The sequence below is a fragment of the Medicago truncatula genome, chromosome 5, assembly GCF_003473485.1.
Source record: "Medicago truncatula cultivar Jemalong A17 chromosome 5, MtrunA17r5.0-ANR, whole genome shotgun sequence".
Lineage (NCBI taxonomy): Eukaryota > Viridiplantae > Streptophyta > Magnoliopsida > Fabales > Fabaceae > Medicago > Medicago truncatula.
The window spans coordinates 11,364,365-11,385,265 of record NC_053046.1 but is presented as its reverse complement, the minus strand read 5'-3'; the positions used below and the strand labels follow the sequence as shown (position 1 = coordinate 11,385,265).

The window sequence follows — 20,901 nt, the reverse complement described above, 5'->3', positions numbered from 1 at the left end:
TTTTAATTTTTCTAAAATTTTCCTTCAACTTTTAGTCCCTATAAAATTTTCAATCAATATTTTTAGTCCCTATTTTAAAGTTTATATTGTTTTAATTTACAATTGAAATGAAAGTTTATCTTGACCATCATATCATACCCATAAAATGTTGGTTTAATTTGTCACATTTCTTGTTTTGATTTGTGAGTCTCTCGTTAATGATAACCATGCAATACATGTAGATTTTAATGGTTATTGAAATTTCAATTTCAAGAGAAATTTCTAACTATATATATTTTTTTTTAAGAAGATAAATTAACTCATCCAAATTGACACTGGAGAGAATCGAACTTGAGACATTGAGGAGAAACACACTCTCATATTTCAAGCCAATACTACCGGGGCAACCTAAATGGGTTACTCTCAGTGCATGGTTATAGTAAAAGTAGTTGAATTCTACTCTCCACCCTACACTTTTCGCTCGCACCCTTCAGCCATGACGAAAATAGACCCACTTATTTTTTAGAAGGTGTGTTTTAGCAACATTCACCTTAAGGTGTATTCAATAACTTTTTAATTATATCTTTGCTAAAACACTCCCACATAAAAACTAGTAGATGTATCCTAACAAAACATATATATATATATATATAAAAGGATAATACAATATATTTGTTTCTATAAATTTCCATTAGTGAGGCTATGTGGGGGCAAGGAAACATTTCAAGTGATGGGAAAACATCAAAATGGCTGGTTATCACTTATCAGTTACAAAACAATTAAGCCTGGGGTCATTTGTCCTCAATTTGTATAATGTAGACCCATCTCGCTCTAAATTTTGTAATCTTCAATTTATTAGTAAGAGATAATGATGTCATTATTTTATCTTCATACATTTTTTTTATGTAATATTTATAGTAGGTTTAATTGCACTTTTCACTCCTATCTTTTGCCAATTGTGCGATTTTGCACCCCATATTTTTAAACGAGCGATTTTACACCCCATCTTTTCCCCCTTTATGATTTGGAGGCCCCCATGTGTTTTAGTAATGATGTGTCTGATTTTGATGACGTGTCTTCATTTAATGTTTGCCACGTGTGTAAATGTAATTTTTAAAAAACAAAAAATTAATTTTAGAAATTAAAAGAAAATGCAGATCTTGTTAAATTAAAATTAAATAAAATACAAACAAAAACCAATTAAAAAATAAAATTAAAACAAAAACGAATTAAAAAAACTTAATTATTTATATTAATTTTTTTCCATTTGGATTTTATTCATAGAATTTTTTTTAAACAAAAAATATCGATTACCGGTTCCGTTCATGGCAGAGCTGTCAATTTTTTTCCCTTTTTTTTTGTCACCAAATTTTTTTTCCATTTCTTTTAATTTCCAAAATCAATTTTTTGTTTTTTAAAAATTACATTTACACACGTGGCAAACATTAAATGAAGACACATCATCACTAAAACACATGGGGGGCCTCCAAATCAAAAAGGGGGAAAAAGATGGGGTGCAAAATCGCTCGTTTAAAAATATGGGGTGCAAAATGCACAATTGGCAAAAGATAGGGGTGAAAAATGCAATTAAGCCTTTATAGTAAATGATATTGCCCCCACAAGTTAAATTTTCAGGATCCGTCACGACAAAACATCATCATTTTATCTATAACTATTAATAATGGCAAAACATGAATTTGATGTAGCCTATTTTTACTGCCTAAAATACCCTTCACAATTTTTGTTTTAATTTTCTTTTTTCTAAATACAGTTTTTATTTTGAAGTTAAATACAGTTTTGCCTCAAAGTAACTGCAATTGGATTCAAAACATGTAACTGGCATAATTGTTAACGGGAAGTAAACTGGCCGTAATATTTATGAGAACTTAAGTTAGAGACAAATTGCAAACAACTTTTTTTTAGAGGACAAATTGCAAACTACTGTCCATCTCAATTCCAAACATTCTGTCCCACCCTAGAATATTCTACGGTTACAGGCTAATGGGTCTTGCTCTTCATCTATTTAAAACTGCTCCACATAATCATGAAGGAACACTGACATGAAGGAAGATAAAGAGATGAAATGGTTTTGAATGGGAGACAGAAATTAGAGATGGAAAAGATATGATAAAGGGGAAGGTGATGACAGTTTCCTCGCCACCGGCAAAGTCAACGACGGAATGGAGCGGCAGCCCATACTAGCATCACGTATGCACAAGCCATGACAGCGACAAAGAAGGTATCACCAAAAAAGATTGTATGGATTTGCTCTTCAAATTTTTTCACACTTATTTCACTAATTCCTTTGTCTCTTATTTTTGTAATCCTTCTATAAGGTGTAGTTGCTGCATGTGAATTGATTGTTAATTATTCTTCTAACATGCATTTAGTGATTATTTTTCGAACATTTTTTTTTTCTCTTTTGCTGCATAAGGATATGGTAACATAATATATACCAAACATTCATGAGATATGCTTTATGCGAGAGAGATCGTCCGAAAAAATGGAAAGACAGAAGACAAAGAAAATGGTAGAGAAGTATGAGACAAAAGGCCACCTTTTGATGGTGCAAAGTCTTCACAAAAGAAATAAGTGGCTGTTCATGGTCGCGCAACAATTGTATCACGACGGAGTTGATTGAAAGGTTATGTACAATCAAACACCACTTAACTCAAAATACAAGGATTTGAGATGCCCTTGGCGGCAATGATTTGGTTTTGATTTTATTTTCAAATATAACTGCAAGTAAAGATCCAATTTGATTTTGTGATTCGTACCTTTGGACTTATTTTTTATTTGCTTTGCTTTTTGTTACTCAAGTATACTATTACCCAAGTTCAACAGCTAAACTCATTTCAACCTCAAGCATAGAGTAGAGAATAAGAACCATAAGTGGTAGGAGAAAGCTCTAAAGGTAAATATACATGTTCTGAAATACACTTTAACGAAGTGATATTTATGCAACAAACTATATTCTATGCTATGATGTCAAAACTTTATTCTATGCTAATAAAATGAAAAGTGTCATAACAAAATCATTGTCCGTCTGGACGCTAGTATATTTATAAAAAAAACACCATCTCACTTTATAACAAAAAAAAACTCTCATTTTATCTCCACTACTTATCAAAATCTTTTTTTTACTTTATATATACATTTTAATGATAAATATTAATATATTACTTGTTGTTATGTTGAACCAAATGATCATGAGCAACTCATCCCTCAATCTTGTTTGAGGGCTGCAAACTCATATGTTTGTTTGATGGAGTCCAACGTTTGACCAAACATTAATGAATTCTCAATGCCGGTCATGGAAACATCTTCCTCAATTTTGACCTTGTACCTTTGGTGAATTAGATATTATCTCGTGCATGTATTTCTCTCCAATAATTTTAAAAAATAAGTATGGGAAAATAAGGAGGTACTTGAGAGACATAATAATTAAAAGAGATGAGAGAAATAAAATATTACTTAGGAATATAAAAAATGGTTGAAGATGATCCAATCCTATCGTTGGTGTGTCAAAATAGAAAGAGAAAGGGTTCCCGTGAACATAACTCAGTTAGTAGGCATAATTTATATGTAGGGGTTGGGGTTCGAACCTCAGACACCTCATTTCTCCACATTTAATTGTGAATTTTAGCCACAAAACTACTAGAAGAAAAAAAATAGAAACCTAGTTCATGGACAAATTTTGGTAATCTAATTTTGGAGTATTTTAATTTGATATTTGAATATCAAATTTTGGTAATCTTTTTTTTTTTTAGGAAAAAGGTCACATTTTTTAGAATTGCTGTTGACACATTGAGTTTGGCTGAGAAACACGAGTAAATTACTCAAATGTTCCTCGGCAGTTAACTGCCGAAGTTTTAGAAATCCGGATGCAGTTAACTGCCGAGGAAAATGTTATAAGAACAGAACAGCATAGGAGTTTCCAAAACTCCATTGTTGCGTTTTTGATTATCCAAGGTGCGATTTTGAGTCATTTGAAGCTATTCCAAGCCAATTTCAATCACAAAAACAAGTAAGTGTTTTTAATCCTATTGCATTGTTGCTTTGTGGTCGAATTGTTTATTATTTTTTGTTAAATTTCGATTATATAGGTTAAATTATATTGATCTGTTGATTTTATGATATGTTAGGATAGTTTAGGTTATAATGGTTAGAATTGTTAGAGAACTTTTATTGAATTGTTAGGTTTAGGTTTTGATGAATCGTTGTAGAATTGTTAGAATTGTTTAGGTTTAGGTGTAGGTTTTGATGATAGTTTAGGTTTAGGTTTAGTTTTTGATTTTACGATTTTATGGCATTGTTGTTTTGTTTAGTTAGGTTTTGATCGCCATTTTTTTTAATGTAGATATGTCTCAGAATCAGGGTAACGTTCATGGTGATGAGAAGAACAAAGAAAAATCGCCTATGACGACGTGGCATGGAATTGTTTGCGATGGTTCCGAAAAAAAAGAAGGGTTCGAAGGTGCCGGTGTACAATCACTCGAGGTTGAGGAGGAGCGGGAGGACATGCTATTTCGGTCCTCAACCAAAACAAGGTACCGCAGGGACTGTAGCGGGCAACCCGATTGATTTGTGTTACGAGGAAGAATGAATGCAATGACTTTTAATGCCTAATTGTTTTGGATTTTTTAATGTTTTATTTTTGTGTCGCGCACATTTTGTTTGACATTATGGTACTTAGAATAAAATCGCATTTGGAATAACTTTGATTAAAGTCGCGTTTTGAATAATAAAAACTAATTAAATCTAATGTGAATCAAACTAATTAAAGTTACGTAATGAATAAATAAATTCGAAAAGTGAATAAATAAGATAATTATTGTTCTATTCAAAACAAAATATATGTTATCACATTACATTGCATTACACATTACATTACATTCCGGAATGTACCTTCCAACTGCAACAATTATCTTACCACTGAATGAGGCAAATTCAAACTTGCTAAACAGCAGAACTCCAACATCCGATGAGCATATGCAACGATGGTATTCAAGTGTCAAAAGAATGAGGTGCATTCCTTGACACTTGAATACTATTGTTCAAGATGCTCATCGCATGCTGGATTCCTGCCGTTTAACAAGTTTGAATTGCCCCATTCAGAGGAAGACAATTTTTGCAGTTGGACGTTTGTACCTCCCAACTACAACAATTGTGTTACCTTTGAATGGGGTAAATTTAAACCTGTCAAACAACAGGACTCAAGCATTTCACCCGACATTCATGTTTTCCTTTGAAAAGAATAAATTTTTGTTAGGCGTGCTTTAGATGATGGTATTCAAGTGCCAACGAAATGAGGTTCATTCCTTGACACTTAATACCTTCATCTAAACCAGCCTAACAAGAATTTAATCTTTTCAAAGGAAAAACATGAATGCCGAGCGAAATGCTCGAGTCCTGTTGTTTGGCAGGTTTGAATTTATCTCATTCAAAGGAAGACAATTGTTGTAGTTGGAATGCACCTTACCCTAACTAATGACGATCTTCTGGCGGAATCAAACTTTTGATGATATCTTCAGTTGATCTAAGCAACTTCACTCGCATATCGATCCACTGGAACATGCTGTGCTCCCAAAACATGCTCGTCACGTTTTCGTCGTTCATTAATTTCACCCAAGTGAATGATACTCTCCCCTCGTCGAGCGTTGGACGTTTATACCAAACGTGTTCCACCATCCTTGTGTCTCTGGGGTTGACTCCTTGGTTGAATTCAGTCAGTTCATCCTTGAGACCTCTTAACGTTACACCAAGGCACCGAACCTTCAACCTCTGAGGTTCTCCGCCGTTGAATTGCGCATGAACGTCGATCCACCCGGCCATTGTTTTAAATCTACACAATAAGAAATTAAAAACAATCAATGAAAAACTCCTTCAAACATTTCATCAAACACTTGATGTGCACATTATACATAGACTCTAAAATTCATAAAAATAACCCTAAAATTATAAATCATATACTCTTACTAAAATAAAAAAAAGTTAATCATATAACATAAACATCATGCAAATATTTTAACAACATTAATCAACTAACATCTACCCTAAAAATTAATTATAACATGTAAATCTACTCAAAAACTAAAAAATAATAAATGAACTCAAAAACTAAAAAATAAAAACATTTATAACAACTAAAATGTAAGTTAATAGCATTATAATTACTTACTTGTGATTTTGTTGAATAAATTTGGTTGGATTTGGTTGTGTTTTTTAGAGAGATTTTGAGAGAAATTTGAAGAAATTATTTGGAAGATGAGATGAATAATGGATGAGAGGAGATTCTGCCAGATTTGTAGCAGAAGATCCTCGACAGTTAACTACCGAGGTTTTCCTCGGCAGTTAACTGCAGCTGGATTTCTAAAACTTCGGCAGTTAACTGTCAAAAGGCAAAAACGTCATTTACTTGTGTGGCACAGCCTTATCAAATGCGTAAACAACAATTTTCCACATTTTTTTATGTTATGTTATAAATAGTTAGCCTTGGCACAGGATATCCATATTGAGGATAAATTAAACTATAGGCTACAAGAGAGAAAATCAATAATGGGAAAGAGTAAGGTTCTAGTTGTGGGGGGTACTGGGTATATTGGGAGGAGAATAGTGAAGGCAAGTTTAGAACAAGGTCATGAAACCTATGTACTTCAACGTCTAGATATAGGGCTTGAAACTGAGAAGGTGCAAATGCTTCTTTCATATAAGAAACTAGGTGCTCATCTTGTGGAAGGTTCTTTCTCTAATCATCAAAGTTTGGTAGATGCTGTGAAACTAGTTGATGTTGTTATTTGCACCATGTCTGGAGTTCATTTTCGATCTCACAACTTGATGTTGCAACTCAAACTTATTGAGGCCATCAAGGATGCAGGGAACGTCAAGGTATGTACATCATTATAATTATAATTCATGTACTCTACTAGAAGAAATGGAAATAACCACTAGTTTGTGGATGTTTGTTTAGGCATTAATTCTAATATAGAACTCTCAAAAATTGTTTAATGGTTCAAACTCCACCTAACGAATGCATCCAACCAACCCTGCTACAATGAATGCGAACAATTTGGATATGTCAGAGAAGAGAAAGGGTGGTAAAGGTAGAGGTCGTGGTGAGGTGAACAAAGGTTGTTGAAGACACTCGTGTAGTCGTGGTAGTGATGAGATTTTAAAATGAAATCTGTGGATAAAATTAGATTTAGTGGATGTGGATAGGATAAGAATATATATATATATATATATATATATATATATATATATATATATATATATATATATATATATATACACACACTTATACTTTTTTTTAGGGAACCTACAAACTTACAAACTTTGACTTAAATCACTTTTCAGGAAGTGTCTGCACAAAATGAATTGATTTTATCTTAGGTTTTTTTTTTCTTACTTAAACAAAATATATATTTTTTTTCCTTCCACTAGCGTTTCCTACCTTCAGAATTTGGGATGGACCCAGCTCTCATGGGACATGCACTTGAACCAGGAAGAGTCACATTTGATGATAAAATGGCTATAAGGAAAGCAATTGAGGATGCCAAAATCCCTTTCACTTACATCTCCGCCAACTGTTTCGCGGGCTACTTTGCCGGCAACCTCTCTCAAATGGGAACACTCTTTCCACCACGAGACAAGGTTGTTCTCTATGGCGACGGTAATGTCAAGGGTACGTAAAATCCTAGAAAAATTAGTTAACATTTTTTTTTGCTAATGTCTGCTAGAACACACAAATATTAATCTTAGAATTTACACAATAAGATATATGAGGTATACATGTTTGTGGCAGTTGTTTATATGGATGAAGATGATGTTGCAACATACACAATTAAGACAATTGATGATCCTCGAACATTGAACAAGACAATATATATAAGGCCACCAGAAAACATCCTCACTCAAAGAGAGCTAATTGAGAAATGGGAGAAACTTATTGGAAAGCAACTTGAGAAGTCTACCATATCCGAACAAGATTTTCTTTCTTCCATGAAAGGTAAAACACATCTTTTAATAAATAACTAATTTTCTTTATTAATTCATATTAAGAAATATTTATAATAGACTCTTGATTGGTGTGGAATTCAGGTTTGGACCTTGCAGGCCAAGTAGCAGTGGGGCATTTCTATCATATTTTCTTTGAAGGGTGTTTGACAAATTTTGAACTGGAGGATGGAGAAGAAGCATCAAAGCTTTATCCAGAGGTGCAATACACACGCATGGATGAATTTCTAAAAGCATATGCGTGACGAGATTATTTATATAATATAAGCATGAAATTATGTACTTTTTATTCTTCAAATAAAAGAGTAATCATGGTTATCATGTTATATAATGAAGTAATTGAGGGGAAAGAACTTAGATAATAAAGTATTGGGCTTAATTATTGGCTATTTATATTAGTAAGTTAGAGTCATTAAGTTTTATTATATACTCTCTTATAACATTTTTGTAATGTTAAGCTATTGATTTTTATGAAACCTTAGCCGTCTTTGTTATTCATGTTCTCTCTTTCTCTATTGTGTGTATATGGAGTTCATCTTCCCTCCATTTATGAAACCTCCATTTACCCCAACTCTTATATGGGTGACATGTGGCAAAAATAAAAGCAAGAATTGGGATTAATAGGTTTGGAAAAAGCAATTGTTTAATAAAAAAAGAAGCCACACGCACTTACTCTTCTAGTTCAAACTTCACACGACCTTTCTTCTTCTTCCTCTGACCATCATCACTGCCCCGTCTCTCCCTCTCTCCGACGCCGCCGCAACTGCCCCTTACAGTCCATACAGAGGCGGCATCCTCCCCTTCTGTAATAGCCCGATTTTTAGCTAGATTTATTTTAATTACTTTTATTATGTGTTTGTGAGCGATTATTTGTGCTTGTGTGTATTTAATTGTCATCGGGTGCAATTACGTGGATTACCGTATTAGAAGGGTATTTTAGTCATTTGACGGGTAAGGGTAAAATGGTAATTTTGGTGAGAATTATTTTAATAATTAGTGAGAACCCTTATTTTACTAAGTTACTAGTGTAGTGATTAGTTTTTACCGTTAGTGACATTTTACCGTTATTAATTAAAATATCGTTTGGAGTGTAATAATATTTTTGGTTTGAATAGAAATGGGTTAAGCCCACTAGAAACTAAGTTAAGCCCATTAGTGGAGATAACACTAGGGTTGTCATAGAATTATCATTCATTCACTTCACAAAACATTTTCCTAGAGAGAGGGGGGAGGTAGAGAGAGAAAGAGGTGAAGAGAAGAACAAGAGTGTTGAAGGGAAAGCTTGAGGAATCAAGTGGGGTGACCTAGGAGCTGAATTGAAGCAGAGGTTAGGGTTAATCTTCTTCAAAGGTAAGGGGGTTAGTTTTTATCATAATCATTTAGTTAATTCTTTTTCTCTTGTTCTATGCATAATTGATTATGAGAATAAGTGATTATCATGAACCCAATCTTTGAAATTCGTGCTTATGTTGTAGAGATATGTTTGAATATGTTAATTTGATGTTAAATGAATTGTTGATGATGAAATTGCAAGTTCATGATGTATGAAAATGGGTAGTTTGTAAATTATGCTCAATTGGTGAATTATGCATGGTTGTTGATGAATTGTGATATGTTTCATGATCAATGGTTGTTGTTGTTTGTTTAGTCATATTGTTGATGATGATATATGGCTTGGGTTTGCATGATTCATGATTTGTTGTTGAGAAATGGATTGTTGTTGGTGTCTTGGTGAAAATGGGTTGATTATGATTTTGGATGTGAACTTGATGATTTGAAGTGGTATAAGTGTTATTTACGAGTGTTATGATTATGGGTAATGTTTGATTTAATTTGGGAGTCTTGTATTTGAATCTAGTGATTTAAGAGTGATTTTTTTGAGTGAAAAACGCATTGTTAAGCGGATTTTTGAACTATTGTGAAGCCCAAAATCGGCCACCGATTTGCCAAAATCGGCCACCGATTTCTGAGCTTATTTTCCAGTTTTGGTTCGACGAAAATCGGCCACCGATTTGTCAAAATCGGCCACCGATTTTCTGTCAAGCAAATCTGGAAAACATTCACATTTTTCACCTGTTTCCGTGTTGAATTGGTTTTTCGTGTAAACATGAAAGTTGTAGATAATTAAGTTAGCTTTCTAATGGCTTTGGTTTGACGTCCAAATGATTTTTAGAACTTGAGATATGATTAAATTACTACACATGGGTCATGTGGATTTTTGTGAAAACTTATCATAACTTTTTCTTTGAGCCGTGGAACTTTTCCAAACTTGATATTGGGTTTAATGAAGTACTTAGAGTGAATAATTGAGTATGCATTTATGTATTTGGGAATGTGAATGTGTTGATGTTTTAAGAAAATATTTTGGGCGGAGTAGAATCGGTGAAAACGAGTTTTGAGCTAAATGTCGTTTTGTCTTGGTTTTTCTCATACGAACTTGAGCTATCCTTTGAACTAATTTCTAATAGTTTGTAAGTGGCTTAAGTCCTTGGCTACATGATTGATTAAGATTGAATTTTAGGATTTCAAATTTGAATAAGTTGCCTAACTTTGAAAATTATCAATGTTGGCCGTTTGCCACATGATTTGGATTTTGTCGGAAATGTTTCTTTAGCAAATTGTCTTGTGAGTTATTGAGATTATTCTTGTATGACTAAGTGAAGTTGTATGAATGAATGATTGTATTGAATATGATGTTTATCATGAGATGTATATGCTATCTTACTTGGAATATGAGAATGCTTGAATTGGTGAGCTATATGTGATAGTTGATGTTGAATGATTATATGTTGGATATGATGTTTGTCATGAGATGTTGTATGTTCTCTTACTTGGAATATGAGAAATGCTTGAAATGGTGAAACTATATGATATAGTTGATGTTGAATGACATTGTTGATTATTGATAATCATGTTGAAGTGTGATGGTGAATACTATGATTTAATTGTGTATGAGCATGTTTTCTTGATAATGCAATGTTGTGGAGATAATCAATATAATTGGGTGTTGTCCTATATATTGAGTTGAGATTGTGAATTGTTGTCGCATTATTGAGTCCTTATACATGTCCATGCATCATAGTCGTTGTTGCTGTAAAAGGGATGACTCTTTTACTTCGAGATTATTGTAAGGCAGGTGTGAGCCCTTACATTCGATGTGCAAGTGGCATCGAAAGGTGACGACCTTGTTGAGATTTGGTACCACATGCATTTATGTGTCAATAAGTGCATATCATAGCATGAGTCCTATGTGAAATATGTGATTGGTGATGAAATGAGATGAATGATTATTGATGATGTTTGTGATTGATGATTGTGAATGAATATTTGTGAATTGATATTTGTTCCTGATACATGTGAATGGTGATTGTTCATGAAATATGATTAATGATTGTTCATGGCTTATGATTGGTGATTGTTCATGATGTATATGATCGGTGATTGTTCATGATATGTATATGATTGGTGATTGTGTATGAATAACTGTGAATTAATTATTAGTCATGATACATGTAATTGGTGATTTTTCATGAAATGTGATTAGTGATTATTCATGATACAAGTAATTGGTGATTGTTCATGAAATGTGATTAATGATTATTCATGATAAATGTGATTGGTGATTGTGAATGAATAATTGTAAATTGATAATCGTTCATATGATTGATGAATATTTATGTGAGATATCGGGGTGTGATGTAAGTATTAATGTGTAATTATTATTGATCAAGTGCATGATGTTTAAATTGAAATATCCATGTTAACTGTTATTTGGATTATGATAATGTAATACTTACCCCCAGTGGATCTGTTATGGACCGCCTGCCTATCTGTATGGATGGGTAGACGTTGTGCAGGTTTAGTTGCTTGGTGAGTTCTTGTGCTTGGTGGATATCTGGAGCTTTCTCCGATATCGGTGTTTAGATGTTTAGTCGGCTCTGATCTAGGCTTTGTTGTGTCAGTCTAGATTATCTTTTACTTTGGATTTTGTGATGTTTGGAGATTACCCGTTTGTTGGGATTTTTGAGATGTATCTATGTTGATGTAATTTATTGATTCATAACATGTATACTTGGATTTACTCTGGTTTATATTCCGCTGCGACTATTGAGGTTTATATACATGTTTATTGATTTTTGAATTTTGAATGTGGCGTAGCCTCTATTTCTTAAATAAATGTATTATTCGCATGTTTAATTGCTTTAATAGAAGTAGGGTGTTACACCTTCTACTCCACGTTACCTCTGATAAAAGTTTTAGTGTTTAGCCATGGATCACTAGATACAAGTTATGACATATCATCAATAATAAAGAATGAATAAAGAAATTGTGTACTTTTAAATTAGGTTGATGAAGGATAACTATAAGAAGGATGAGAGGGATGACTACCTCATTCCGTTTAGCAGCAGAGTGTTTGCAATAGTTTAACCTTCTGATGCGATGATGTTTAAATAGCTAAACGGCTGAGGGCAGGGACCTCTCATTGGGTTTAGCTAAATGGTCCAACCCATCACGGTCCATTTAGAAAGAATAGTCCAATCACATATATTCATTAACTAATCAGTGCTTAATACAATAGACCATAATTTATATTATAACATTAATTTATAATAATTGTCACTACTGCTTGTGTCAAAGTATATATGACAACAAATCATATAGTATATGCTTTACCGTAACCATATCTGGTACAATCAATTATCAATTAACTCACAAGAGGGATTGAAGTGAAATTCCACCGTGAAACACCATTGTTTTACAAATCAGTTATAAATGTCTCACTGGACTGCAAAAACATAACCTCATCTAAAAAAAAGTTTTTTTATAAGATTCATCTTAGGACAGATGAATATAATTCAATTAGGAAAAGTTTTAAGGAACTTACATATTATTATCACTTATTAATACTGTCAAATTTTGTTCTGAAAAATAAAAATACCACTTGAAGTTGTTTTCAGGTTTGGGAGCTATAAAAACACCATTGTGAAACAACCATGAATGATAAAGCGGCAGCGCTTTGGCAGTTTGAAGCGGTGGTGGAGACAAAATTTGACTTAGAGTGATTTGGGTGAGGTGATGTCGAGCAGAATGGCCAATAGGGATAGCGTGCCGGTGGATGGAGGGAGAGGAGAGTCGGCAGCGGCGCCGGTTGTAACACTCCTATTTCTATTAAAGCAATAAAACATGCGAATAATATATTTATTTAAGAAATAGAGGTTACGTCATCATTTAAAATTCAAACTCAACATGCATGCATATAAATCTCAACAGTCGTAGCGGAATATAAACCAGAGTACTCCAAATATACATGTCATGAATCAATTATTACATCAATCATAGATGAATCTCAAAACCTCAACACACGAGTAAATCTCCAATCATAAACAATTAATCCAAAACAAAAGATAATCTAAACCGACAACCGACGCCTAGATCAGAGCCAACCTAGACTCTATAAACACCGATACCGGAGATAGCTCCCGATATCCACCAAACACAAGAACTCACCGAGCAACTAATCCTGCACAACGTCTACCCATCCATACAGACAGGTAGGCGATCAAAACCACTGGGGGTAAGTATTACATCATCATAATCCACATAACAATTAACATGAATATTTCAATTAAAAGATCATGTACTTGATCAATAACAACATTCATATATATATATATATATATATATATATCATGATCCCAATAACTCACATCAATTAATCATCAATCACATGTGTCATGAACAATTATCAATCACATTTATTCATGCACAATCACCAATCACATTTCAAAATAAGACTCATGCATGATGTGTACCTAACCCGACACGTATATGCATGTTGTACCATATCATTCCAAGGTCGTCACTTATATCTAGACCGTCAAAGGTCTCTGCAAGGACGGAGCCCACAAATCTAGATCACTAAGGATCTATGCAAGACCGAAGTCCACAAAACTAGATCACTAAATGATCTCTGCTAGGCCGAGACCAATGATGCGACAAAAACATCATATCAAATCTCAACATGACTATGATGCATCGACATGTACAAAGACTCGATAATGCGACATCAATCCACAATTTTCACCACAATATAGAGGACAATTCCATATATATTGATCATCTCCACAACATTTGCATTATCAAGAAAACATGTCCATACATAATCAAATCATAAGATTCATCATCACTACATCAACATGATTATCAATAATCAACAAGGTCATTCAACATTAACTATCTCATATAGTTGCACCATTTCAAGCATTTCTTACCTTCTAAGTAAGATAGCATACACATTTTATGATAAACATCATATCCAAACTACAATCAATCATTCATACAACTTCACTTAGTCATATAAGAAGTTTAGACAAGCTAATCATGTTCCAGTAGGTTTAGGGGATTAAATAGTAGTTTGTTGAAATAATCATTTTACAAAGCTCGGATTGGCCCCCAAAGACCCGGAACAAAATTCAAAAGTGGCTGAAACTGGACCGGTCCGCTTAAGCGACCCGTGGTTCGCTTAAGCGAACGAGTGACAGTAGCCACCTGTAAGGTACACTGACTGGTCGTTCATCAGTTCGCTTAAGCGGCCCCATGGTTCGCTTAAGCGAATGAGTTCCAGTAGCTACTAGTAAGGTTCACTTACCAGCTCGCTCACCGGTCTCTTGAGCGACCTAAACCCATAAAATAATATGAATGCTCGCTTACAAGTCGCTTAAGCGAACCTCTAAGCGAATGTTCACAGTTCTGCAGAAAATGTTACGGGTTTCAACCCCTTTTCGCTCAAAACCCCCAATTTTGATCCCTCAATGCCCAAATGTGTTTCCATATGATGTTTACATGTCAATATGACTAAAAAGACTCACAAAGACTCAACCAATATGAAAACAATTGACAATATGACCAATTCACCAATTTTCACAAAACACCAACAACATCTCATTTCTCAACAACAATCATGAATCATGTAAACTCAAGCCATGAATTATCATCAACGACATGACTTAGCAACAACAACATCAATTGATCATGAAACTTATCACAATTCATCAACAACATAACATAATTCACCAAATGAGCATATTTTCAACATTTACCATATTCTCATACTTTGAACATGTAATTCAACTAACAACAATTCAATTATTCATAACTTCATACATCCAAACATATCATCATAATTAGAGCACGAATTTCATCATTTATGAACAATTAACCAATTCATCCAATTAAGCACTTATTCATACAATAATTGAAAATTGCAATAAATGATTATGATGAATTCTAACCCCCTTACCTTAGTTAGATTAATCTCCCTAGCTCAAGCTTCAATTTTGCTCCTAGCTCTCCCCCAATCCTTGATTCTTCAATTTCCTCTTCTCTCTAACCCTTTCTTCCTCTTGCTCCCACTTTCTCTCTCTAACTCTCTCAAAAATATCTTATGAAATGAAAGTGTGTGGAAATTTCCTCTAAGACAAGGTTTTTATAGCAAGTCCCCTTAATGGGCCTAACCCTCAACTTAATGGATTTAACCCATTTCAACTCACATCTAAAATGTTTCTACCCACACAACGGTAATTCACCAATAACGGTCAATAAACGGTAAAATCCTACCAACAGTCACTTAACGGTAAAACCTTAATTATTACTCAAGTAACTTAGTAAAACAACGGTTCTCACTAATCACTAAAAGTAATTCTCACCAAAACTTATAATTTACCCGTTCTCACAAAATGACCAAAATACCCCTAAGTCCAAAATGACTAATTTACATGAAAATGCACTCAATGATGAATAATCACACACAAGCACATAAAACACATAATAAAAGTAATTAAAATAAATTTAGTGAAAAATCGGGCTATTACATCGGTGGGAGGGAGAGGCAGCAGTTATTATGAGAGAAGGAAGAAAGGAATGTGTGTGTTGTATCAGAGAGAAGAGAAGAGGAGACGCGCGTGTAGGCTTTTTTGTGTTCATCTAAATAGTTTTTTTTTTTCCAAACCTTTTAATCCTAACCCTTGCTTTTATGTTTGTCACATGTCACACACCTAAAAGCTGGACCGGGGAAAATGGAGGCTTCCTAAATGGAAGAAAGATGAACTCGTGTATTTGTGTTGTTTACATGGTATCAAGAGCATGGTTTGATTCTTCTTAAATTACTCGTCGCTTCGGCTGTTGGGTTCCCAAAATTTTGGGAATGTGTTTGCTTTGTTTTTTTTGTTGTCATCTTTATTTTGATTGAAGACTGATTATATTTGTTGGTTATTGTGCATTCGTCGCTAAAAAAATTATTTGACTCCGATTGACTCTTTGTTGAAACAATGTTGTTGGTGGATTTGAAATTGCCTTTTTGTGTTGTTTGCTTTTATGGCTACATTTGGATTATAAGGTGAAAGCCAAGTTGTCGTCCGATATGTTGTTCAAGAAGTGAAAGGCGTACGGTTGTTGGTCAATAAATTGGCATAATTGGGAATATATGGAGGAATTAGATTTTGTTTGTGGGTTTTGGAGTCAGACTTGCAGCCGATTATTCTTCTTCTTTTCATTGTTCTTTTAATTTAATCAAGGTTGGTGGTTCTTTTTGCTTGAGTTTTATGTTTGGGCCGATCTCCTTTTTTTGGTTTATTTACGTGAGTCTAGTAATCCGTTTGTGAGTTTTTTTAGTCTTCGTGTGTTTCTGTATTTGTGTTTGGTTAATTGGTTGTTCGTCTCTGTCTGACTCTAGTTGCTTTGGTTCAACTTGTTTTGGTTTGTTTAGTTTGGTTCGTTTTGGTGTTTCAATTTATCTTGATTTAGTTTTGTTCAATTTAGTTTCATTCAGTTTGATTTGATTTCGTTTGGTTCAATTTGTTTGGTTGTTGGTGAGTCAAGATAGTGCTCACAATTGGTTTGTTTGTTTGGCGGGTCAAGTGCTCACAATTTGTTTGTTTGGTGGGAAGTACTCACACTTTGGTTGTTTGGTGAGTCGAATGCTCACAATTTGGTTTCTTCTCCCCCTTTTGATTCTTTTGATTGATTACACTTCTCCCCCTATTGATTCTTCTGATTGATTGCATTGCACTTCTCCCCTTTTCATTCTTTTGATTGATTTCACTTCTCCTCCTATTGATTCTCCTTATTGATTGCTTTGCACTTCTCCTCTTATTGATTCTCCTGATTGATTGCTTTGCACTTCTCACCTTTTGATTCTTCTGATTGATTGCATTGCACTTCTCCTCCCCTTATGATTCTTCTGATTGATTGCCCTGCACTTCTCCTCTTTTAATTCTTCAGATTGATTTCACTTCTTCCCTTTTGATTCTTTAGATTGATTTTGCACTTCTCCCTTATGGATTCTTTTGATTGATTGAATTGCACTTCTCCTTATTGATTTTTCTGTTTGGTTGCTCCTCTCTATTGGTTCTTTTGTATGGTTGTTTCTCTCTATCGGTTCTTTTGTTTGGTTTGGTTTGATTGGGTTCTGTTATCATGGTTTTTGGGTGCCAAGCCATTAATTGGACTTGAACCTTTCGACCGTTGATATCTCTCTTTTTTCTTGGGAAGGGTAAAAGGAGAAAAACCCTTAAAAAGTTCTAGATTCGGGGGTCGTTTTCGCTACGGGAAGGTGTTAGGCACCCGGAGCGATTATGGTATTCCATAAGAACCGTTCTCCTAAGTTTATTTCTACGCTTTAGTTTTATTGCTTATTTGTAAAAAAGGAATGTATGATTAGTGAAGAATGGGGGTGAGAAGAAGTAGAATTTGATTTTTATTTCGGCTTGGATGAGTTTTGACTCATTGCCTACGTACCCTTTTAAGGGATCAAAACCGTTCGTAGTTCATTCTCAAAAATGGTTTTTTGTTTTTGTTGGTTGATTTTAAGTTTGAAAAGAGATTTTGAAGGATAGAGATGAGAGGCCTCAAAGGCATAAGATTTGGAAAATGTGAGGTGGAATTAATCGTTTTGCTAAATGAAGTCTGAGCATGGTTAAAGTTCATTAAAAGTTTTACTTAAGAAAATAAAAGGGAAAAATTATTGGAGTTTTGACTCCATTTTTTTTTATAAAAATATTTGAAGTGAATTTATTTGCATGTTTTTTTTGGAAAAAATTGGGTTTTCTCTAAGTGTTCGAAACTAAGCGTTCATCTAATCATGCAATCCTAGCCATACATCTATGCATACAATCCTAAGCATACATCTAGGGTGAGTGTGTGTGTGTCGGTGCGTCATAGTGTCCATAGTCCATATTACAAAAATTCCCTAAATACATTCTATGGCCCCTTTGCCAAGCTACAAATCAATGATAACAAATTACATCACCAAATGAATCAAAACTTGTGAAAATAAATGCTAGGCTAAAAAAAAAAAAGTGGAGGGAATGCTAAATGAGATGCATGAAACATGGAAATAAACTTGTTAGTGAAATAAAGCATAAAGAGTAGCAAGAGGCAACAACGCATAAAATGCCACAAAGATAGTAATAAAATGATAATAAACCCTAAAATTTTGATATGAAATCTAAGGCATTTATAGCTTCTAATTCTCATGCTATAACGAGTTTGAAATAGTTTTTTTTTTTCTCAAGCTATAATCATAGGATCATTAGAAACAAGCAAGCTTAGTTTCATACCAATTTTGGGATAGAATTAGCATTTTATTATTTTCTAGAGTATGCATACATTGCTCATAAAATCAAGGCTTCATGAATCAATCCAAAACAGCAAGATCAACACATGATTATAGGCACAAGCATCTCACATTATCATATCAAAAAGGCCTTTATCACATATCCACAAATTAAGGACAAAGATATGATAAAGAAATCATAAGGAATAAGCCAAAAAGAATTAAAATGCTATGAATTAACCATGTAATATTTTTGTCAAACTCAACATGCAAAAATGTCATAGAACCAATAAGAAATCAACAAAGAATAAGCCTAAAATTTCTAGGAATTTTTACCAAAATTTTAATCAAGGCACAGGTTCAAATAGCACAAAAAAGAGTGTAGACAGCAAGAAAAAGCAAGAAATTCTCAGAAAATTAAGCCCAAACCTAAAGCCCAACACACAAAACTCAGATTGCACAGGAGACGTTGGATTGATCCAGGGTAGGAAACCCTAGATCCAACGGCCAGGAATGAAGGAGGTTGGACCGGTCCTGAACCGGTCCGGTTCACTGGCTTTATAAAGGGGGGAAACCGGTTTTTTTCTCATTCTCTTCCTCTCCTTCTCTCTCTTCTCTCATCCTAGTGAGAGAAGCTCCCACTTCTCTCTTCCCTCTCTCGCCGGAAACCTCAAGGAGGAAGATGAGTCTTCATCTTCTCCGGTGAAGCTTGTTCTTCCGGCGCGGTGGCCGGCCACCCAAGGGTGGCGGCGCCGCCGCCGGAGTTGAACAAACTTCTCCGTTTTCAAAAATTTTCACATTTTTAGATATCCTTTTTGGTCACAAACACGAATCCGGCACTGGTTTTCTCACACGAGGTCTAAATCTCTGTAGATCTACACTTTTGTTCGCGGTTTTGAAAAGATTTTTCTTGATTCTTTTTAGTGTTTTATCGAATGAAAGTTGCAAATCTGTGTTTGATTCGTGTTTGTTACCGTTTCTGAGAAAGAAAGACGAGTTTCACGTGTTTACCTGTGATTTTTGACTGGAGATTTTGAACAAGATCTTCGGAAAACTTGATTGTTGGTGCGGTTTGTTGATTCTCTGGCTTGGATCCGAAAATAAATCGGTTCTTCTCTCTTTCTCTTTGCTGGTCCGAATCGGTTCTTTCCCTCTTCTTCTCAAACTTTCGGATCCTTCGCGATCGTGCTTGGATTCGTTGCTATTGGTGACGGATCCGCACTAGAATTGTGAAGGATTCGGTTCGATGATGATGATTCTTCAATGAATCACTGAGAACTGTGATGAATTTCAATTCTGGAAAATTTTCTAGGGTTTTTGTTCTTGGTGATTTTCTATGATTTTTCTGTTTTGATTCGTAACTGAATGGAGAGAGAAAAGAAATCTGTTTGTGATGAATTTCTGACTTTTTTCTGACTGTGCATTGAATGCGCCTTTTATAGGCTGCCACTTGTATTTGAGACCCAATGGGACACTGCCACCTGGAATTGGACTTTGCTGCAAAAAAGAAAAAATAAAGGACTAAACTGCAATTAACAAAAAGGACTTAAAAATGCAATTTTAAAAAGTATTGGACTAAATTGTGATTTAAAAATAAAATTGAACTAAAAAAAATAATTTTGACAAACGTAAAGTGAAACAAAAAATAAAATTGACAAAACGGACTAAAACGAATCAATGGCTTAAATGAGGTACTTCAAAGTAACCTCTCTATGCCGAAATTTTGTGTGAAATGACCAAAATGCCCCTAGGGCTAAAATTGACCTAAACAGATTCAAATTGACTTGACACTGACTCAGATGCAAGTTTGAAATAATTTTAACAAGGTTTACTGACGAAAGGTTAAAAAAACAATCTGAAAAAGACTCAGAGACAGTCACAAGGATGAAAATGGGTCCCACTGCAGGAAATGACCAAAATACCCTTCTGTATGACTTTTTTGCAAATTTTGAAATAAACTGTGGTAAAAACAATGTAATGATTCAGAGACACTTTTGAATGACTTACAAGACAAGTAAAAAAGGTTTTATGTAAGAAAAACATAGGTAAAATTGTGATTGAAAATACTGCGAGGCAGAGACAATTTGAACTGTGCAGTTGAAATTTGATAGTTGACAAAGTTTGAAATGAAATTGGGCCCAGTATTTTTAGGTCCAAAAACAGGGTATAACAGCTGCCCCTATTTAAGTTTCTTTGTCTGGAGAGTCAAGAGACGGAGTCTTTGGCTTGACAGGACGAAGATACTTAAATATTAGCATTTGCACTGTGTTTGGACGTAAAAATACGCCCACCCA

At 34.2% G+C, this 20,901-nt stretch overlaps 1 protein-coding gene across 1 annotated transcript; it reads left to right on the top strand.

Annotated features, from left to right (window-relative positions):
• Nucleotides 1–6,479: 6,479 nt before the first annotated feature.
• LOC11406505 (isoflavone reductase homolog) lies at nucleotides 6,480–8,493 on the top strand. Its single transcript, XM_003612594.4, has 4 exons — nucleotides 6,480–6,867; nucleotides 7,423–7,663; nucleotides 7,784–7,987; nucleotides 8,080–8,493. Exons 1-4 carry the CDS (start codon nucleotides 6,538–6,540, stop codon nucleotides 8,238–8,240), a joined length of 936 nt encoding a protein of 311 aa, XP_003612642.1. The 5' UTR covers nucleotides 6,480–6,537; the 3' UTR covers nucleotides 8,241–8,493.
• The last annotated feature ends 12,408 nt before the right edge of the window (nucleotides 8,494–20,901 follow it).

Coding starts and splice junctions, on each gene's coding strand:
- LOC11406505 (XM_003612594.4), top strand. CDS start 6,538: ATGGGAAAGAGTAAGGTTCTAGTTGTGGGGGGTACTGGGTATATTGGG. Junction 6,868..7,422: donor AGGATGCAGGGAACGTCAAG/GTATGTACATCA, acceptor TCCTTCCACTAG/CGTTTCCTACCTTCAGAATT. Junction 7,664..7,783: donor TGGCGACGGTAATGTCAAGG/GTACGTAAAATC, acceptor TGTTTGTGGCAG/TTGTTTATATGGATGAAGAT.